At 48.2% G+C, this 22,669-nt stretch overlaps 1 protein-coding gene across 6 annotated transcripts in view; it reads left to right on the top strand.

Moving 5' to 3' along the window:
• Positions 1-22,383, top strand: part of GPATCH8 (G-patch domain containing 8) — a 49,916-nt gene extending 27,533 nt beyond the window's left edge. For 4 of the 6 annotated variants that reach the window (XM_065856380.2, XM_065856384.2, XM_071798169.1 and 1 more), the window contains 5 exons: positions 6,423-6,490; positions 7,321-7,407; positions 7,878-8,021; positions 15,590-15,720; positions 16,308-22,383. In XM_065856380.2, coding sequence (XP_065712452.2) covers positions 6,423-6,490; positions 7,321-7,407; positions 7,878-8,021; positions 15,590-15,720; positions 16,308-20,151 — 4,274 coding nt within the window. In that variant the 3' untranslated portion in view covers positions 20,152-22,383. Of the gene's footprint in view, positions 1-4,239; positions 4,380-4,507; positions 4,553-6,422; positions 6,491-7,320; positions 7,408-7,877; positions 8,022-15,589; positions 15,721-16,307 lie in introns of all 6 variants that reach the window. The other 2 variants (XM_071798170.1, XM_065856385.2) reach the window with 2 other exon arrangements.
• Positions 22,384-22,669: the final 286 nt, after the last annotated feature.

Here is a 22,669-nt window from a genome sequence, read left to right as displayed (position 1 = left end):
TCACTTACACTACGATGCGGTTCTTATTTGGCACGTTCTTCACTAAACCTGTGCGGACAAGCTCTTGTTTTCCCTCTCGGTCTAAAGGACGAGTGAAAGAGTGGAAACGGCTGCAAGAAACGCTGGAAGATGAGCAGAGAGCAGAGTCTGCGGACGAAGGAACGCGGCTGTGGGTATGGCATGAAATGCCCATCTTCTAGCAGCCTCTGCAATAATTCCCATTTCGGAGATCAGAGCCGCTATTCCATGTGGTGCAAACTATATTTTCTGGATGGCGGTTCCATTAGATACGCGGGGAGTAATCAAGTGGAACTTTGACCACTGGAGTGACCGAGATGGGGCACAAATGCAATCGCTCGGCAGCTGTGGCTCGGAGAAATAAGCTGAGGGTTTGAATTCCAGAAGTCTTGAATCCCGGCTCTTGTCACCCGTTCACCAAATGGCTCACAGCTCCTATATTAATCTGTTTTTCCATTTGTTCAATGCTCTGATCTCACAAGGGCAGACAGGGGATGTTTGTGAGGCCTTGAGAAGGCAGAACAACGAGTGACTGAGAAAAACACCATGAGGAGTGTTGTGTTGCTTTCTGCATTTTGAAGCTTTGTCATAAATACAAGAAAATATGGAAGAGAAGGGGAAAATGCTTAACAGGGCCTTTGTTCATTAAGTATGGAATGATTTGGCAGTCTTGCCCAAGAAATAGATGTGAACACAATCTTATCTTGTATCTTAACGTGTCCTCATGGGAACGTTCTGGCATAGCCTAATGTTTCAGTGTTCGTGTTTGCATCATAATCATTGCAATAGTATTTTCATGTGGAATTAGCATTGAAAATTGGACAGACTGGGGAGTTGGGCGGGGAAAAATTTAGTGAAATAGAACAAGGGCAAGTGTAGAGTCTTGAATGTGGGCAGGAACAACCCCAGGTTCCAGTGTAAGTTGGGGAATGACCTATTAGAGAGCAATGTAGGGGAAAGGGACCTGGGGGTCCTGGGGACAGCAGGGTGAGCATGAGCCAGCACTGGGCCCTTGTGGCCAGGAAGGCCAATGGTACCTGGGGTGGGTTAGAAGGGGGTGGTCAGTAGGTCAGAGAGGTTCTCCTGCCCCTCTGCTCTGCCCTGGGGAGACCACACCTGGAATATTGTGTCCAGTTGTGGCCCCTCAGTTCCAGAAGGACAGGGAACTGCTGCAGAGAGTCCAGCGCAGCCACCAAGATGCTGAAGGGAGTGGAGCATCTCCCGTGGGAGGAAAGGCTGAGGGAGCTGGGGCTCTGGAGCTGGAGAAGAGGAGACTGAGGGGGGACTCATTCCTGGGGATCAATATGGAAAGGGGCAGTGTCAGGAGGATGGAGCCAGGCTCTTCTGGGTGACAACCACTGACAGGACAAGGGGCAATGGGTGCAAACTGGAACACAGGAGGTTCCACTTAAATTTGAGAAGAAATTTCTTCCTGGTGAGGGTGGCAGAGCCTGGCCCAGGCTGCCCAGGGAGGTTGTGGAGTCTCCTTCTCTGCAGACATTCAAACCCGCCTGGACACCTTCCTGTGGAACCTCAGCTGGGTGTTCCTGCTCCATGGGGGGATTGCACTGGATGAGCTTTCCAGGGCCCTTTCCAACTCCTGACGTTCTGGGATTCTGTGAACAACCTGGGCGCTGTGGCTTTACAGTCCTGGTATTGTCAGCGCTATCTTCATCACTGTGTCAAAATCCACGAGACTGCACACCTGAAGGAAAGTTTCCCTTTGGGGGAAGAACTCATCCCCTGTTTGCTTTGGAACGTGCAAGATCCTTCCTTCGACAACGGGTGATAAAGTTCTCGGAGCTCCGCTTGGTTTTCTGCGAGTGTTGCCCTCGGCTGGTGTGTTGAAGAAGTTTTGAGCTGTTTGAAGTTTTCCACGTGACTGGGGGTATTTTCAGCTTGTCTTCTGCTCATCATTTCCTTCTTAGTAAGGATGAAGTTCACAGTGCGCTTGGAAAACAGTTTCTGCTCACTGGGACTTGACGCTTGTTGCTGAGGCTGATAGACATTTCAGACTTCATTTAAATCTCTTGTTGTGTCCCCTTCTAGAAATCTGATCTAAACAGGATGAGCTTGCAAATCTGATTCCCGCAGGAGACCAGGAGAAAAGGTTGCCCTTGTTTGTTTGCTTCTTGCAGCAATCAGAACAAACGTCATAAGTTGACTTGTAGCCAGCAAGGAGCAGCACAGAGCAGTAACAGTTATTTGGTACCGTCATTTCTCCCCTTTTGGGGAGTGTGGATTTTCAACGTGATAGACCTAGGGAGGTTTGGAGAGCTTGCAAAACCCTCAGCTTTGAAAACGAAACCACAATAACCACGATCGCTCCTGCGTTGCTGGGTGCTTTGCCGTGGTTGGTACCCGACCCCAGGTCCCTATGGCCCTTTCCCAGCCCGTGATGGGGTTTGGACCACGGGTCACTCAACTGGCTCTTCTCCACCAGTACAAACCGGCGATGTGCTGGTGAAACCCCCCAGTGCTGCCTTTGTGTGTCTCATCTCCACCGCGCTCCCTTTCCAGGAGCAATTAAAACCTGCAAGTTCCTCTCTTCTTGTGGTTTGGTTTTCTGTTGTATCATAAAGATAGCGAATAAGTATAGATCCTCAGTGGCCAGCGAGATCATGTCCCTTTGTATCCTCCCGAGACAAGTTCATGAAGTTCTCCTCTGATAGTGTGATATCAGCCAGTCCTTTAGGATTATATCCCAGTCCTTTAGGATTATATCTCCCAATTCCTGGCAGGAATTTTTATTAAGATGTCAACATAGTGAGCAGGATTAGGGCTGTTCTGTTACCTCTGTGGTGCTTACATGCATAAGTGATAGGCTGAAATAGATTATGTTAATGCAGAGTTTTGGGGGTACATCCTTTTTTCAACGGGTGTTAAACCTTCAGAACCTCTTGTGTCCAATGCAGTGCAGGATATAGCTGGAGGGAGCAGTTCTGAATCTGCTGATGAAAACTCCTGTTTATAAAACCCAAAAGCTGAAGCGTGCGGTAGCGTTGACAAGGCCGGTGTTTCTCAGTGGGCTCAGATGGCACCGTCTGGTGCAGCATTTCCGCATTGACCAGAACCCACAGCTGGGAAGGGCTGGAAAATCCTCCCCTTGGTGTCTGGTACTGAAACCTGAAGTGTTAGGATTAACTCTTTTCCATACATTTGTTAATTTATAGCACCGCTGGCAAATTATTTGTTCGCATCCGGTACCTTTGTGCAATTAAAAAGGGGTGTCGGGGTGGATTTAGGGTTGAGCGCTTCTCTCCCAAGCTGGAAATTTCAGATTTGAAGTCTCACTTCATTTCTGAACTATGGAAATAATTCCAAACTGAATTTACTTGAAGAGACTGGATTTTCTAAGCTGTGACTCCCGAGTAAGCTCTTGGTTCTCCCCATCCCGCTGTAGTTTGTGCTTTGTTCCCTCCGTGCAGTTTTGTTTTCCCCTTGCGTGGAAGCGTTTTATACAACAACCCTCTCTGGTTTGGGGTTCGTAGCCTGTGTGATGTGACCAGGAAAGAGTTTGTGAGCTGATTTAGAAAGAAAATAGATATTCTGGGATGTAAGGAGATGGGGATGGACGCAGCTTTGTGTGTTGTGCATGATTTACCATACGGGAGGTTGTTGTTGGTGTGGCGGCGCTTGCAGCCCCATGTAGTGGCATGAAGTGTGGGAATTGCTGCTCTTTCCTAAAAGCTCCGTTTTCCCCTTCAAAATCTGGCTGTGTACCCAAAAAGGGGGGTCAACAGGAACCCCAAACGTGACAGTCCCGCCATTGAGAACCACGTTTACATGCTGGTAAAGATCCCATTGTCATGCACAGCAGCTCTGGAATAAATTCCCGTCAGGAAGTTCTTTAGAAGGAGCAGTTCAAGAGCCTTTGGCTGTTCTCCACCTTCCGCTCGGCCCCTTTGGGAGCCCGTTTCTGTCCCCCAGCCAGGGCAGCTTTCCGAGGACACCGAGCGAGGTCCCCCAGCCTTGCTGACACCCCTTGGTGACACAAGTGACCCGGTGACACATGGTCTGGGAATGGCGGATGGAACCGCCTATCGGTGCCCAAGGCCTCGTTGCTCTTGGCACCGCGTCTCACTCGGATATCACTTTCCTAACTCAATTCTGGTGAAATCGCAAAGAAAAGCATCGCTTTTCGCATCGAATCATCTCCCTTTGCTCCTTTTCACCCCCAATCTTTGTCATTAATGGATCTCGATGTGTTTCCTTTCGAAGCTGCCTCTCCAATTGGGCCGTCAGCGGGAGCTCAACCCCGACACCCCAATATTCCAGGTTGTGAGCGCAGCTCTGCAAATAAATAACCGCTCCAGACCTCCCTGATTCCACACGGCAAAGCACGGTGATGGGGTGGAGGGGTGAGGAAGAAGCCTCCTATTATTATTATTTTATATCCTTGATTTCTTTTTAAACCCATCCTACCTGCCCGCTACAATTTTCCGCCCCTAATGGTTTCTGCCTAACAAATGGTGTTTCTTTTTTACAGCGTTATGATCCTGGACTTGTTGTGGTGATGGTAAACTTAGCAGTGGTAATTTTTTCTTTTCAGACTGAATTACTCCTTTTGTCATCAGTGCACCAATATGTTAGGCTTACTTTCTCTGTTGTAGCCATCATCCTTCTGCTTGGTCTTTCATTTTCCTTTCCTTTTTCCTTTCTTTATGCACACTTGTCTGATCCTTGTTCATTAAAGGGTATCGCTAAGAAGGGATGTTTCTGTTTGTGTTAGAACTGCCAAAAAATCAGTTTCAACATCAATTTCTAATACTGTCCAACCTTGATTTGTATTATTTCCCCCACACGATGGGCACTAGCACTTGCTACTGCAATTTCCAAAGAGATTTTGAGAATAAAACCCAATAAAAATCCCGAACTTTGACTGCCTTAGAAGGCAAAAGTACTGATGCATTGTTTGTCCGCAGGGGTTTACCAGGGCAATGAGGCATCGAAAGATCTCGATTGCTGGAGAAACCAAACAAAAAACCAAATTAAAAAGGAAAAATGAATATAAATTGTGGGCACTTGCTGCCAACCATTCCATTTGGGTTCACCACTCACCAGTAAATCCCTGGCGGAGACGTTCTCAAAGTGAAGTCATTTTTAGAACCTGTCTTTAATTTGGTCCTTTTGCTCAAAATTGCAGTCACTGCTTACTTTATTATACCATTGGGCGGAGGAGAAACGTTTCCCAACGTTGACAATTCCAAACGCCGAGCTCGGTTCCAAACGTCCTTTGGGATCGGCGCCACGTGGGAATCTTTGGGCTCGGTGGATTTACACCTGTCAAATTTATGGGCGTGTGAACAAAACCATAAAGCTCTTAATTAAACGGACTCATTTCTCTAATAAAAACCACATGCCTCTGTACTTTTAAGATTTGCAAATCTGACCGGAATAGGTTCCTTTTGAGGACTACGGGCCGTCGCTTTTGCCGGAGTTCATGTTGATATTAAATAAGAGCCAAGTTGACGCCTACGCATGTTTTTAAGACCGTTTTCAAGCTTTTAACCTTATGGCGATGGCATAAATACATTTGGCACGATGCAAACCTTTGAGCCCAAAGGTATAATAGATGTGTATGTGTGTATAACAAAAACAGTTGTTTACACCAACCCGAGAGCAATAATAAGGGAAGTAAACATTCTGTTTTCTCACTCAAGGTGTGCACCAGACAAGGTAAGTACTATTTCAGTGGGCTTACATCACAACGCCCAGCGCGAGTTGTGATGTAAAATACAAATAATAATAATAATTAAAAAAAAAAAGCTGTGGTAGTAAAGTGCTTGTCTGCCCCATTTTGCTTTGTTTGGCTGGTTATGAGTGGATTAAAGATATGTTATTTAAAACCAAAACAATCTCCAGCATAGTTTTGATTAGTTCAAAGTCAATTTTCTTCGCAACTAGTCCTTTTCACAGCTTACGGGGGACGCGGCGAGCGTCATTCGCAGGGGCTCGGCCACCCGGCCTGGACCAGCCGGTGGCTTTGGGTGGAACGCATTTGGATTTTGTAACCCGGGGGGACCTTTCACAGGCAAATCCTCCGCAATCATTAACGCAGTAGGGCAGTAAATACATTCAATAGCTTTGTTGCATCGGAAGAGGAGGAGGATGTGTAGCAGCAAAGCTTCGTTCCTCAAGCCAACAGCCCTACAACTTGTCCCGGTTGAACATTAACAACAAAAATACTTCATGTGTTAATGTTCAGTAAATTCTCCATCCCAGGGGGTGCATTGAAGCGTTTTTGGAGCCGTAAGCTGTGAGAATGGCTGGTGTTTGGTTCACTGTAGCTTTCTGGTCTCTGCACTCCAAGGCAAGATCTCTAACCACCCAAACCCAATGTGTCGAAGTGAGCGGTGGTGCTGGGCCAGGTGCTCATGTCCCTCTGTGTGTTCCTCTTCCAGGCAGGACCGATCCCATCCCTATCGTCGTCAAGTACGATGTCATGGGCATGGGCCGCATGGAGATGGAGGTGAGTCCGCCCCGGCGCTTCTTGGGGGGCTGGGAGGGAAGAAATTGAGAAGAACACCTCCTGTGTTCCAGTTGGCACCCATTGCCCCTTGTCCTGTCACTGGTTGTCACCCAGAAGAGCCTGGCTCCATCCTCCTGACACTGCCCCTTTCCATATTGATCCCCAGGAATGAGTCCCCCCTCAGTCTCCTCCAGCTCCAGAGCCCCAGCTCCCTCAGCCTTTCCTCACACGGGAGATGCTCCACTCCCTTCAGCATCTTGGTGGCTGCGCTGGACTCTCTCCAGCAGTTCCCTGTCCTTCTGGAGCTGAGGGGCCACAACTGGACACAATATTCCAGGTGTGGTCTCCCCAGGGCAGAGCCGAGGGGCAGGAGAACCTCTCTGACCTACTGACCACCCCCTTCTAACCCAGCCCAGGTACCATTGGCTTCCTGGCCACAAGGGCCCAGTGCTGGCTCATGGTCACCCTGCTGTCCCCAGGACCCCCAGGTCCCTTCCCCTACACTGCTCTCTAACAGGTCATTCCCCAGAAAACACTTCTCACAATAAATATTCGCTTTCCCCCGGGTACCTGAGGTCTGATGCTACCAAAATTGCTGCACTTTGCGATTTCGCTGCAGCAAAGCTGAGGACGCTCCTCCCTGAGGCGATTAATGAGCAGTTTTGCTTCTGGGATGAGAAAACTGGGGAATAAAAGTACAATATGCAACAATTCTGTCTCAAAATCTCTTTAAATTTACACATTCCAGCAGTCTCAGTAGTGCAAAGTGTTTTGTGGGACAAACTGCATCTCTTCTCTTTGTTTAATTTGATTTGATTTGACTTTTAAAGCTTGACTACGCCGAAGATGCCACTGAGCGGAGGCGAGTACTGGAGGTGGAGAAAGAAGACACCGAGGAGCTCAGGCAGAAATACAAGGTACTGAAACAGAGACACTAACACCAATGTACCCACGGGCTGAACAGGAGAGGATTGTTCCGCTAGGCTGCGGTGATGGCCATAGGAATTTAGTATTCTAGGTTTTTTGGTCATTGTTGAGATTATTTGTATTTTAACACACTGATTACTCACTTCCTGCCATTACCCGTGGTGTTTGTTTGGCTGCTGAAGAGCCGGAGCAGAGCAGCAGGTTTGTCTCCGTGTGTTTTGCTGCTGTTGTGGAAAGAACGTTCGTGGGGTGAGCAGGATATCGGACATTTCCTTCCCTAAACCCAGAGCTGCCGCATCTTTTAGTGTCACGTTCTCAGCGCAAAACGTGCGGGTGCAAATCTAGTATTGCAGAATTACCCTTCATGCCTTTTAATTTCAGGGAGCAATCAGCTATATCATCTCCTGCTTGTTTCACAAGTTTAACAAAAAGGAATTATTTGCTGCTGTTAATTTTGCAGGATTACGTGGATAAAGAAAAGGCAATTGCCAAAGCTTTGGAAGACCTGAGAGCAAACTTCTACTGTGAACTCTGTGACAAGCAGTATCAAAAGCATCAGGAGTTTGACAACCACATTAACTCTTACGATCACGCTCACAAGCAGGTAAATAAGCGTTGATAACACATTTATATGCATTGTGATTAATACTTTGAATTTTCCCAATGTATCTATTTCCTTGTTTCCCTGGGAATAGGTGTGTTATGGCACTGGTTAAGACTCTTATAGCCACCATACATTAAAAATAAACCCCCAAAACAACAAAGAAACCCCAACCCGCTGTTGGCATCGAGGAGCCCAGTTTGGAGTGACCCATGTGCTACTGGGCAACTGGGAGGAGCGCACGTGGTTGTGGGCAGCTCCCGGTTTGCAGCAGGTAGCACGGCTTTGGGGACTGCGATGTGCCACGTGTGCACCGTTTTAATTCTATAGCCTGTGTTCTGTTAAAATACTGAAAATAGAGTAGGAAATAATGGGCTGTCAAAAGTTATAGAAGAAAAACTCGTCCCAAATTCTGTAACTCTCAGAAGGAGGATTCAGAATCGCGTGGCTTTGGTCCCAAGGTACCTCGGGATCTGCGTGACGCTTCCTACCGTGCAGTAAACAGCAGCTCATGGTTTAACCTGATCGATCTGACCATCTGAAGCGGCTAAATGAGATATAAATGTCCAACAGACAGCAGCGGTGGCTCATCCAGAGGCAGAATTGCCCAAAGGAGGGTTTTTGATATTGCTAGTCATGAATTTTCACAATAGAGTCATTAAAATGCTGATAACTTGGGGAGGGGGTGCTGTAGACTACTAGATCTTGCCAAACAGCAGTGAAGCAACAGCTTCAAACCAATATGGCTTTACAGAGTATGTTTGTTTGGGTTTTTTTCCATGTATTAAGTATAACTCAAAACAAATTCGCTAAGGGAACCTGAGCAGGAAATCTCAGGGTAGTTTCTATTTGAGTGCTCTGAGAAATTGGGCTTTAATAGAATTAAGAAACTCATTCATTTACTTCGCCTTGTGAAAACGAGCGGCGACACCTGATAGCGGTGAACTTGGTGTCAGGTTTTCCATCGACTCGGGTGAAACGCGAGTGCGATTCCATTTATCGAGGGGGTGGGAGGACCTGTTTGTGTCACGGTCTCACAGCGCGGGGATGCAGCGCGGTTATGTCAACTCCTTTTTAAAACCCTCTGGTGATTAGTAAGGGGACTGACATGAGGTTGGCGAGGCCGCGGGGTTTTTCTGGCGTTGAGAGATGCTGGGGAAGAGCAAACAAACCTATGGAAGGCAGCCACGTTGGTATTAAAAAGTCATCAGCGAGAGTGCAAGAAAATAAGTGTCTAGAAGATAAAGATTATAATGTGCTGGGAAAGTGCAGAGCGGCGTAACCTCATCAGTAAAGAGAATTTGGGGGTTGCTTGGTGCTGCTGATTATTTTGAATGGAATTGATGTTCTTGGATAATTTGCATCCGTTGCAATAACTTCGGGCGGGCTTTGGAGAAAAGGATCCATCAAACTCTGGCTACGTCACCCAGCATTAATCCCTAGTTACACAGGGATTTAAACTTAAGAAGCGATCGTGGTTTGCTTAGGGAAAAATTTGCTTGGCCGGTGTTATGTCGTGTGGAAGCGTGTGTCACCCTGTTGGGTCAGTGCTCAGGGAGCGAGCTTGAAACTGCCTTGGAATAATGAAGGTAAATTTGCATAAGTAACACCATCTCACTTCTGTTGATCATTACCGCTCAAGGTACGCTCGGTCCTAACTGTCTATTCCCAATTATACGGCAGTTAGATAAAAAAAAAGCCAACACTGTGTGTTTCGTAATACATTGCACATTGATGCTACACATTTTACCTATTTGGACAAGAAGATAAGGGAGTTTTCTGAGGCTAAACATGAAGTTTTCTTACATTATGTTATCCTAGCTAATTAGAGCCAACCATCTCGGTGTGTATTATCCACAATGTGTTGTCTCCTCAGCAGTAACTCTTGAGGCAACAGCGCTTTGGTTTTGCCTTTTTCGGAGCTTGTTAAACAGATTTCCATGGGCTCGGTTTTGCTTTCAAGTATTTTTAGTGACACAAACCCACCCCATTGAAGCGTTTGCGGCTCAGCGAGCGTCAGGCTGTCCCTGTAAATAGATGTTCCATCCTCACATCCCCTTCTGCTCCCGAGTTATAAAGACACTGTCTTGTATTCCAGGAAGGAGCTCAGGATTATTGCGAAACAGGGACGATCGGTAAGTGCGTTGATCCCTACCAGATACATTTTGGACCCACCAGCTTGTCAACACCAAACAATTAAAGGGGAGGTTTTATTATTTCCTGACAACACTGATTTCATGTCACATTTGGATGTGAATGAATTGACCTCAACACTAAGGTTGTATCCAAAAGGCAATATTTCTAAAGATTACCTTAACTGGGAAAATAGTCTTCCATTTTTTATCACAAACCATTGGCCTGTTTGGGTAACTGTGTTTTAAACATCTTGGAGGTGCGTGATATCGTTCTCTAGATTATTTTTAATTAGGTTGATACTTGAAATGAGAACTACAACTGTTTTAAAGAACAGGAACCACATGGTCGGTCCCTCGCAGGAGAAACCAGGAGACCAAATCCAACTTGAGTTCATACAGATGGCACTGGAAGAGGAAAAATAAACCCAGTTCCCTTAAAGATCCTTCAGTGAGCAGCTGCAAACGGTTGTAACCATAGATGGCTTCAATTTTTGTTACCCTGGAAAGCTTCTGATATCTTTAGTGGGTTTGAACCTGGTGGCTTGGGAAGGACCGGTGGCCTAGGAAGGACCGGTGGCTTGGGGCTTGTGAAGGACCCCGGTGGCTTAGGAAGGACCCTGGTGGCCTAGGAAGGGCCAGTGGCCTTGCAAGGACTGTTGGCCTAGGAAGGACCAGTGGCTTAGGAAGGATTCAGCCTCTGATGTTGCACCATGCTGGCTGTCAGCAGAGTGATAATAATTAACAGACATGCAAAAGAAAGCAAATATAGAGTATTATATCTGAGTGGAGCCTTAATTTGGTTTTGGGTTTTGACACCAAGATGGAATACTGGTGTTAGATTTGCATCAAGAGCATGGGTCACCATTTCTGGGCTGGTACCCGGTTCTGTTTTCATAGCAAATGAACCTGATGTGTATCTCACAACCCTTAGAGCAGCTAAAATTGCAGTGCTTGGATTTACCCCCTGTGTAAGTAACGGAGCATTTACAGGCAGCTTTTACGTTATATTTTTTAGCTTAATCTACGAATTTCCTAGAAGAATCTCATATTCCTGCTCACCTCCCTGATGAAGGGCTGGGCTGTTAGAAGTCACTGTTGTACACAATAAAAACATTCGCCTTCCGAATTAATGGTGAAAAACAAACGCTTTCCTGTGTGAACTCTTGCCAGGTCAACTGTGAGAACACCAGCCAGCATTGAAATACAGGCTTTTATGGAGCTTTCATTTCATTTATTTGGAAATGTGTGGCCTTTTGGAGGTGCAGATGATTAATCCTGCCTAAGATTCTCTTTATAAGAAGACAAAGGGAATGTATTTCCATAAAGAAACTCTTTAGGAAAGAGGGTGGAACTAAGAACTGAAACTAGAGATTTGCGCTTCTCTTCGTGCCCTAATTATGTATTTAACGCCGAGGGGGAGGGATCTGTTAAATCACAATAAAATCACCACCATAGACACTGGTTGATGATTTCTTAGAATCCAAACCCTGACCTTTCAGGTGTGGGGAGAGTTGGGCTTGAGCTTTCCAAAAGCACAACTTGAATGCCAAAGCTTGGAGAATCTCAGATAGTTGGTGCTACGTGTGAAGCTTTTCTACTTTCAGGATGCTTTACCCTCCAAAAACCCACAGTATTTCTCTTAAAACTCAATTTAAGCTGTTGAGCTGCTTGTTTGCTTATCCAAACACAGTTGGGGAAGATCACTTATACCTGGAAAACGTTCAGGAAAATAACTCTTGAGTGTGCAAGGGCTGGACATGGCAATTACACCCGGTGTTGGGTTCTCCATGGTGCTTTAACACAGGGTATATTTTCTATAAGTTGCAAACGAGTTGTCACAGGAGAAATGAAGATAAAAGAGCAGTTTGGTGCCATTTCCCCTCTACCCTCTTCACTTCGTTCACAAGCGTGCAAAGAATATCGATGACCAAGAATAAGCAGGGCTCGTGTTCTCATTTATATGAAATATTAAAGGTCTTTTGAGCTCATGGTGTTGTTTGCTCCCAGAAGCTTTTGTGGCAGAGAACTGAGGGTATGTCGAAAGTTCAGAAAGCCAGAAATCTGTAATGAAAAGTACATTTTTATTTAAATAGGGATTGGCAGGAAGACTTGAGAACAATAGCAGGGGAGGAGCAGGTTCCAATGGGATCGTGCTCTCCCATCTCAATGATCCAGTTTATCCCTCTCCTCAATATAAGGTTTGTCCTGAACGTCTTGCATCTTCGTATATCCCGAGAAGAACATCGTCTCATCCTGCTCTGCGATTTTAGACCTCTCGAATGGGCCTGGGTTCGGTGAATCGTGTGGCTGTATCACTTTCAATTGAGAAAATCCATTGACGCCCAGTTTGGTGCTGGGGGTCTGGCTTTGGTACCATCTCCCAGCAAAACCTCCTGTGCCATTGCCGAGTGGTTTTCCTTTTTAGAGCGGTTTCTGAATGCTGATGGTCCCCATGTTATTTAACCACCTTCACGTGGTTCCTGAGCTTTTAAATGACGCGGGAGCGCAGCTTATTTAAGGTGACTTGAAGAGAATTAGAAGGTAATGGTGTAATGGCCAATTTGCCCCCTCCTGAGCTACGCAGTGATCAGGATTCTCTCTAAAATCCCTTCTTCAAAAGCTCCATTTGCACACCCACTGAAATGTATAGAATTTGTAGTAATTTTCTTAGAAACCAGGCTCAAAACCTACAATACTGTTCCTTGTTCCAACGCTGAGGTGGGCGGCAGCTCTTAATAAAACCCAATATTAAGCTGGAGGTAACAAATTCTGCTTCAACCTGCAGCAATTTGGACATAGGTCACTCGAGTGCTGGTGGTTCATTTCCCGTTTCGCTGGTCACTGGGTTTACCGGTGTCACCCTAATTATAATGAACCCGGGGGTCCTAAAAGTAATGTAGAGATTGTGGGGGATTAGATAACGACCTGAGGATTAGCTGGGAATTTCTTTAGTGTTAAGCCTAGCTTAAATATCCATCTAATTCCAACTGCTTGCTGGGAAGGCTGAGACCTGTGGTATGCTGAGAAGCGTTTCGTTGCTTTGATATATTCCTTTTATTACTGTTTTTTAATTCATTCACCCCAGTTAGGTAAGGGGAGGTGGTTGTTAACTGGCTGTCCACTGTTCTTTATGTGGATAAATCACTGGATTCAGTCACGGACTTTCCATCTGTGACTTACCCAGCAAGACGCTTCTTTCTGGCCCCAACTCAGCCTCAAGATCTCTTAGTCCTTCAACTCAGCTTTGTAAATCAAACCAAATCCTCCCCAATTTGGAGTGTAATAAACCCTCAGTGCTTTGCAAACCTTCTTGAGTGGTTTATAATCCAAAAAGGCGCAGGGATTAATCAGTGTCGCGGTGCACTCGGATACTTCGTTTGCTCCATCGCTTCTGATTGTACCCGTTGAGGGCGGGAGGTTTTGGGGAGCAGAGCCGCCCCAAGATCAGCATTGAAGGAAATGAGCATTTAATCCCGTTTTCCTTAAAAATCTGTAACAAAGGCAGGTTTGCATTGGGGGCAGGAGCATCTTTATCAACTTTGAGCCTGTTTGATTTCCTGGGGATACGTTTCATGGGACTGAGGTGGGTTCTCGATCGCACCGTTGCACTTTCCCGTTCTAATGAAAGCTCACAGTTCATTCCTGTTGTAAATAGCTGGGTCGTATTTTCGTCAGCGATCTCAAGATTTGGCACCAACCCCCAGTTAAATGGTTTTAAGTATTTTTAAATAGTTTCATCAGCTGCTGCTGACTTTAAATCAGCGTAAAAAGCCAATAGCATCGCTTAGTCCATTTTTATAGGATTTTTCCCCCTCCTTCTTACAAAAGAAATGACTATTCAACACCTAACACACACCATGAAACCCGTGAGCCCTTTACTTGTCCTGGTGAAAGCAGCTCTGTAATTCCAGGTGGGATCATTGCTGTGTCCGTCCTTGTCTGTGTGTCCCCCGTTCTGCTCCTTTTCCATAGAATAGCTCACAAACGCACCCAGACCCTGCCTAGTAACGCTCGCTTTTTATTATTTTCTATTTTTCTCTCTTCACTCTTGTTGTATTTTTACTTTATGTTTTTTTCTTTGTGATGTGATGTTTTCAGCTGATGTATTGAAAGCAAACCCTTCTAATTTTGGAGCCCAGATCACAAGAGTGAGTTCCTTTCTACTGCTGTCTGTAGCCGTATTATTTCTTTCATTTGTGTGTCCTCCCCTCCGATTTGGGTAAATTTAGCAACCACACTTAGTAAGAGAATCCTCTGTCTTGTCGAATCTTCCCCTTTTCACAAAGCAATGTTCTCTTTACATTGGGCCAACTTAATTCATTCAAATTGAGATTTGGGGGTGGTTTTCAACCCCACTTTTTCTGACTCCGCTCCACTCAAGGCAGAGTCAGCCAGAGGTGTATTTGGAATTCTCCGGTGCTTTGTCCATCCCGTAGGAGGTTTTCCTGCTCTGAGCACCATTACTCCTGCAGACCCTTCATTGAAAACCACGACGCTGTTTGAAAAGCTGGGTACATGTTGCTTTCTGGGCCTTTTGAAAGGGCTTCGAATCGTGCACTGAAAAAGCAAAACAAATCCCTTAGCGTGGTAGAGATCTTTGCTGCTTTCTGTTCCTAAACCCTCCGTATAGCGCTCTAAAATAAAAACCTGTGAGTTTTTGCACGTATTCAAAGGGAAAACAGCAGCTCTTTTCCTAGTGCTTTGAGACTAAGACTTTCAAAGATGTTCTGAAATCTCTGCATTTCCTCAGCGACGTTACGATGTCTGAAATCCCTTGGGTGTGGGTTTGGTTTTATTCTGGGGAACTCAACATTTCTACCCTTAAGAGTATGAAACCCCCAAAGACCCCGCTGCATTTTAGAGCCTTTTATTTCTTGAGAGACTCCGCTCAGGAACTGTCTGTGCTGTATGTTGAATTATTTATTTGCTTCCTGGAATCATCCGCATGGGATTTTTGGCACCTTCCCCCATGTTTTTGGCACCTTCGCCAATGTAATTTGTACATTGCTTTTGTCAGATCGAATACATGGGTGACTCTCTAATCCCTTTCTGTCCTTTGGCCCGTGCTATTCAGACTTTTGCCGTGCACTGTTTGTCAAGTACATTCGCACCCTGCAAAATGAAGTTTGTTTGGTTGTTGTAGCCCCTTTTCCTTCCAGAATTCGCTTATTGCTTTGAAATCAGCTTTGCTAAAGAAAACCAACCGCGTGAATTGGAAACGCGCACACAGACTCGAAACCGTAGCCAAAAGTGATCGCTGGTTGTCTTTCTGTTCAGCTCCTGGGAGGATAACGATGCGCCCGCTTGCTTTGTTGAGCTGAGATGCTGTTACTCCATCCCAGCTCAATAAATGCGACTTGGGACGGACCGTACGGCGCATTTCCCGGTGCTACGGCTCAAGCGTCTCTAACCCGCTCCCGCTTTCTTTTGCCCCAGAGGTTGAAGGATCTCAAGCAAAGGGAGTTTGCTCGCAACGTCTCATCGAGGTCGCGGAAGGATGAAAGGAAGCAGGAGAAAGCGCTGCGGCGGTTGCATGAGCTGGCGGAGCAGAGGAGACAACCCGAATGGTGAGTCTGACCGTCCCCGAGCGCCTCGGCCTGCACTGGGGTTCTTGATCCTCTAATCCCAGAATGTCAGGGGTTGGAAGGGTCCTGGAAAGCTCATCCAGTCCAGTCCCCCCGCCGGAGCAGGAACACCCAGCTGAGGTTCCACAGGAAGGGGTCCAGGCGGGTTTGAATGTCTGCAGAGAAGGAGACTCCACAACCTCCCTGGGCAGCCTGGGCCAGGCTCTGCCACCCTCACCAGGAAGAAGTTTCTTCTCAAAATTAAGTGAAACCTCCTGTGTTCCAGTTTGCACCCATTGCCCCTTGTCCTGTCACGGGTTGTCACCCAGAAGAGCCTGGCTCCATCCTCCTGACACTCCCTCTTTCCATACTGATCCCCGTGAATGAGGTCACCCCTCAGTCTCCTCTTCTTCAAGCTCAAGCTTGTTGTTCATGGAAAAAGATGATATGCCCTGAAAATAAGCCCTTTTTGGAACAAAAATTAAGATGAGATCTTTTTTTTGCTGAAACGGGGTATAATTTAGATGAAACCAATTGCAGAAGGGTATAACTGGCAGTCAGCTTTTCCCTCTGTTTTAATTGCTCTGCAGCGCTCCCGGGAGCGGCCCCATGTTCAGAACCACCACGGTGGCGGTGGACGAGGAAGGTGGCGACGATGACGATTCTGCAGCAGGCGGCTCTTTCATCCAGACGACTTCCGGCCAAGCGATGGAGACGCCGATGGACAGAGGATTCCTCAACACGGGCCAGGTCGGCAGCACCGTCATCCCGGGCCAGATGCCCCTCCAGACAGCACAAGCCATCAGTTTTGGCATTAAGAGCACGTTGGGGACGCCGCTGCAGAAGATCGGCGTCTCGTTTTCCTTCGCCAAGAAGACGCCGGTAAAGCTCGAGACCATCGCTTCTGTTTTCAAGGACCACGGAGAAGAATCGGGTTCTGCAGACGGAGCAAAAGCTGATGAGAGAGGGTCCTCGGATGCAGGGAACCTGCAGAAATCTGGTGAGGGTGAAAGCACAAATAATTCTGACGGTAAGGCGGAGGAAGACGACCAACACGACAAAGATAGCGGGTCTCTAGCCACTACATTATCTAAATTAAAAAAGATGAAGCGAGAAGATGGACCAACGGCAGTAGAACCAGAATACTATCACTACATCCCCCCAGCCCATTGTAAAGTCAAACCCAATTTTCAATTCCTACTTTTCATGAAGTCTACCGAACAAATGGAAGCTGAAAATGTGAACAAAAAAAACACGCATGAAGTTAAAAAGGGTAATTCTCCAAAACCCAAACCCGGCAAACAGGCAGAAAAGGCTGTCGAGAGCACGGGGCAACAGAAGGAGCAGAGCGCTCCCGAAACCGCGGCTCAGCACAGCAAAACGGAGCTAAAAGAAGTCCCAGAAAATGCGAACATTCAAGAGAGCAAACAGCATCCAGAGAGCAGCCTCCCCGAGCCAGACACCACTAAAGAGATCGCCCAGCCTGTCTCGGGCTGTAAAGATGTCTCTGAGGGACCAAAGCATCCAACTGGACCTTTTTTCCCCGTTTTGAGTAAAGATGAGAGCACAACGCTCCAGTGGCCTTCAGAGCTCCTCATATTTACCAAAGCGGAACCGTCTGTTTCGTACAGCTGCAACCCCCTGTATTTTGATTTCAAGCTCTCACGCAACAAAGATGCTAAAGGGAAAGGGGCGGAGAAATCAAAGGACGCGGGGAGTGTTTGTAAAGAAAATGTTCCGAACGCAGAACCTGGTGAGATGAGCAAAGCCAAGGATGCGGAAAACATCGCTAACCGCTCTGCTCTAAAAACAGAAAACAAATCTCTGTCGGCCTGCGGCTCCCAAATCAAGCAGGAATCCAGTTTGGCAAGTGTTAGTAAGGGAGAGGGAGAGGACGGGAGTAAAAGCGTAACTGGCAAGAGTAAATCTGGAAGGTCCCATAAACACAAAAAGAAAAAGAAGCACAAAAAGTCCGGCAAACACAAACGTAAACACAAGGAGGAAGCTGATGAGAAAAACCGAAAAACTGACCCGGGGGAAGAGAAACCCAAGAAACGGAAAAGACACCGGCACAGAAAAGGCAAATCCTCTCTTTCTACCGAATCGGAGCGGGCGCTAAAAACCGAACTGTCTGAAGACTGTGGCCATTTCCAGAAGAAAAAGCGATGCTCGCAGGAGTCCCAGAGGAAGTCTCTGTCTGCTGAGGAGGGGAGCAGCGGTAAAAAAGAGGACGGGGGTAACTCCTGCCAGGAGCACGGCAGCAAAAAACACAAGGCCGAGCCGCAGCAGGTACCGGCTTCCCGGAGACGCTGCACGGCCCCGTCCCTGGGCCGGAGCGGCCGCCGCAGCCGGCAGAGCAGCGGCGACTACGACAGCGACGAGGGCTCGCGCAGGAAGCGCTGCCGCCAGAAATCCCCCTCGCGATACAGCGACGACGACTACGACTCCGGCAGCGGGCGCTCCAGGAGCCGCTCTCGCTCGGGCCGCGGGGACTCCTCGGGCAGGTCCTATTCCAGCAGCTCGGACGCGTCCTCGGAGCGCAGCCACTACAGCTGTCGCAGGAGCTACTCGGACGACAGCTACAGCGACTACAGCGACCGCTCGCGGTGCCGTTCCAAGCGGTCCCACGACTCGGAGGACGACTCTGACTACAACAGCTCGAACCACAGGTCGAAGCGGCGCAAATACTCCTCTTCCGAGGACGACTACAGCTCGAGCAGAAGCAGGTCGAGGAGCCGAAGCCGGAGCCGGACACACCCTCGAGACAGGTCGAGGACGAGGAGCCGCGGCAGGACACGCAGCAGCAGCTGCAGCCGCAGCCGGAGCAAGAGGAGGAGCCGCAGCGTCACGGGGCGCAGCTGGAAACGGAGCCGCAGCTACAGCAGGGACCGCAGCCGCAGCACCCGCAGCCACTCGCAGAGATCGCTCTCCCGAAAGGGCTCCCGAGGCCACGAGAGCCCCGAAGAGAGGAGATCGGGGAGGAGAGACTTCATCAGGTCCAAAATCTACCGCTCACAGTCTCCTCACTATTTCCGGATGGGCCGAAATGAAGGATCGGCGTTGAAGAAGGAGGATGGCAAAGGGGAGGATCTGAAAGGATCCGGCTCACTCTCCCAAAACAGCAGCAGCACAGGGAGGACCTCGGAAGGTGACTGCAGCCCAGAGGAGAGAAATTCCGTCACTGCAAAACTCCTCCTGGAAAAGATTCAGTCCAGGAAGGTTGAGAAGAAGCCCTGCGTCGCCGAGGAGGTGCTGGCAGGGCCAAACAAGGTGGGCATAAAGCTGAAAGATCCTCCCCAGGGCTACTTTGGCCCCAAACTTCCTCCTTCCTTAGGCAACAAACCGGTTCTACCCTTAATTGGGAAACTACCGACTGTTCGAAAACCAAACTCCAAAAGATACGAAGAATCCGGCTTGGAGAGGGGTGAGGAGCAAGAGCTGTCGGATTCAGAGGATGCTTCCCAAGGTGTGGAGGAGGCTCAGCTGGCCGGGCAGTCCCTGCTGGAAGATGTGGTGATGGTGATTCAGGACAAAGCTCTGGATGAGCAGAAACGGGACGAACCGGCCGTGGAAATACCGGCAGTTTCCCTAGAAGCGCCAGCGCTCCCCGAGTGCTTCGGTTCCGGAGACCTGGTCGTGCCGCACAACTTCCTCGCGGATCGGAGCGATGGCGACGGGCTGGAACCCATGGACGGAGGCAACCAGCCGGTCCCAGTGGAAACCAGTATGATGCCCCTAGTTCCAGATGTTGAGCACTTTTCCGGCTATGTGCCCCAGGGCGGGGATCCAAGCATGGAAGGCGATCGCGAAGGAGGAGAAGACTCCTCTCTAGCGCCGCTCGAGAGCCAACCCATCACTTTTACCCCTGAAGAAATGGAGAAATACAGCAAGCTGCAGCAAGCCGCTCAGCAGCACATCCAGCAGCAGCTCCTGGCCAAGCAGGTCAAGGCTTTCCCCGCTGGGGCGGCCCTGGCGCCGGCCGCGCCGGCACTGCAGCCCATCCACATCCAGCAGCCGGCGGCGGCGGCGGCCACGTCCATCACCACGGTGCAGCACGCCATCCTGCAGCACCACGCGGCCGCCGCCGCCGCTGCCATCGGCATCCACCCGCACCCGCACCCCCAGCCGCTCGCTCAGGTCCACCACATCCCCCAGCCCCACTTAACGCCCATTTCCTTATCCCACTTGACCCACTCCATCATCCCGGGCCACCCCGCCACGTTTCTCGCCAGCCACCCCATCCACATCATCCCCGCGTCCGCCATCCACCCCGGCCCCTTCACTTTCCACCCGGTTCCTCACGCGCTCTACCCGACCCTCCTGGCCCCCAGACCCGCTGCGGCCGCCGCCGCCACCGCCTTGCACCTCCACCCTCTGCTGCACCCCATTTTCTCAGGACAGGACTTGCAGCATCCCCCCAGTCACGGCACATGAAGAACAACATCAACCTTGGAGGAAGGAGAGTATATTTTGCATTTTGGGAGGTTGATCCGGCTGGCGAGTGAGGGCTGAAGAATTTCCTTGCGCTATTTTGCAGCCAAAGAAGCGGAAGGCCAGGTGGGTCGGATTGTTGTGTTCTATCCGCTCCTGGGGACTGTCCCTTGTCCCCAAGGCCCCGCGCACTCACCACCAGAACCATTTCACCTGCGGCCCAGCGAGACGCTTGGAAAGGCCTTTTTCTCTTCTCCCTGGATCCTTACGCTTGGTCATCTCCCTTCTGCCGCCTTGCAGATGAGAAATGAGATTTCAGGTCTCACAAAATCCTTTTAATGAGGTCATCTAATTAAAATAGTCAGCATGATTGAATCCGCCTTGTAATCGACCATAAAGCACTCACGGGCAGCTGGGGATGCTGGTGATGGAAGGGCCAGCACCGGTTTGCAGGCATTACAGGAGATTTCTTGGCACCCTCTTGCTGCATTTTTGTTTCCTTGCTGAGCAGTGAAAGTGGGAGTAAAATCTTAAAGTGTGTGCCCAGTGCTCCAACCCTTCCCACCGAGGCTGCACCGTCGGGAAAGCGGGGACAGGACGGGGGTGCTGGGTTAGTGGTTGATGGTTTCACCCTGGCCTTTGACCACTTGAGAATGGGGCAAAAAACCATATAAATCACTAACTTCCATCTTTTGTGGTATTGAGAGGCAATGGGGTGAGAGAGAGAAGAAGAATCCCTTCAGGAATCGAAGCAATACAGAGAACTGGGAGAGCGGCCGGGGTATGTAAAGTGTATTATTCTTTCCTCTGTAATACTGATGGTTTCCTTAATTTATAGGTTGTTTTTTTTTTTAATGTAAAGAATTGCACTGAACTCTGTAAACAAAGATGCTGCTTTTTGTAGCTCATATAAAGAAAAAACAAAAAGGTTACATTTGTAGTATACCGCAATAATATTTTTTACAGCCGGTTCTTTTAGTGGTACTTGTTCTGGTGGCTTCTGTGTAAATACGTTTGCCGTAGGTGAAATAAAACACTTGTAAAGGTTCGACTTTATAGTTTCCGCTAGACGCAAAGTGACTAAGCATGTATATTTTACCAAGCTCATGTATTTTTGAAGTTTTTATGTACTATAAAATGTAAAAAGAAACAAAAATACTATCTCCATTTAACATTTTGCAGAAGAAAAACAAGCAGGTGAGGCGAGGGTTCCGGTGATGAAGGGAAGCGGCACCGCGGGAGCTCGGGCTGTTTCCCACGGTGTCAAATATCCCGGGTTTTGTTCTGGTTTTTCGTTTGGTTTGTTTTCCCCTGGGTTTGATTCATACAGTCTCCTGGTGAAGGAAAAAGCCTTGTCCCCGTAACCCTTTACTGCGTGCATGAAGGACGAGGTGCTTTGGATCTGATCCCTCAAGGTGGTTTGAGTCCAGTCCCTCAAGGTGATTTGGGTCTTTAATCCCTCGAGGTGCTTTGGGTCTGATCCCTCAAGGTGGTTTGGATCTGAGCCCTTGAGGTGCTTTGGGTCTGATCCCTCAAGGTGGTTTGGATCTGAGCCCTTGAGGTGCTTTGGGTCTTAGTCCCTCAAGGTGGTTTGGGTCTAACTCCTGGAGGTGGCTTGGTTCTTTAATCCCTCGAGGTGGTTTGGTCCAGTCCCTTGAGGTGTTTGGGTCCAATCTCTCAATGCACTTTGGGTCTTAATCCCTCGAGGTGCTTTGGGTCTAAACCCTTGATGGTTTGGATCTAATCCCTCGAGGTGCTTTGGGTCCCATCCCTTGAGGTGCTTTGGGTCCCATCCCTCGAGGTGCTTTGGGTCCCATCCCTCGAGGTGCTTTGTGTCCAGCACCAAACCCCGTGGAGATTCAAAGCATCAAACGCTTGAGCTTCCTCGCTCTTCAAACTTCACGTTCGAGCAGGTTGGACTGAAACACAATGGTCTAAAAGAAAGGGACTCAATCTCTCTGTAAATAATTAACAGTATTAACGTCTCAGCGCTTCATGAGCTTCTCGCTCCGATACGCATGTTCTGGCACCTTCACACCGCGGTCAGGCCTTTGGGTTGTTATTTTTTCCCCGACTTCCAGAATAGCGCTAAAGATAATTAACCTACCATTACTTAACGAGCGTAAACAGACTGTATTTAACTTTGTCACATAAGATATATATATAAATATATATATATGCTGTAAAATGAGGGGGGGGGAACCTTTCTAATAAACCAATGATTTGTGGAAAAAAGCATGTGGTTGCGTGAGGTGACTCGGAGCGGCTGCATCTGATGGCGATGGAGCCCAGGGCTTTTTCCTAAAATAACAGGATTAGATGCTTTAAATTGCTTGGAAGATACTGAGCTGGATGCAGAGAAAATGTACTGTTAATTACCCTTGTTTTAAAGGACATTATTGGGCCTTAGTGCTGTGATCTCTACTGGCATTGTCAGTCTTGATCAGGTTGTTACTGAAGGTGAAACGGGGCAAGAAACAGGAAATGGAGTCATTTGATGGGGGAGAAAATAGACTTGACT

Source organism: Patagioenas fasciata, chromosome 22, assembly GCF_037038585.1.
Source record: "Patagioenas fasciata isolate bPatFas1 chromosome 22, bPatFas1.hap1, whole genome shotgun sequence".
Lineage (NCBI taxonomy): Eukaryota > Metazoa > Chordata > Aves > Columbiformes > Columbidae > Patagioenas > Patagioenas fasciata.
Note: the sequence above shows the minus strand (reverse complement) of the source record. Positions and strands in the feature narration are given on the sequence as shown.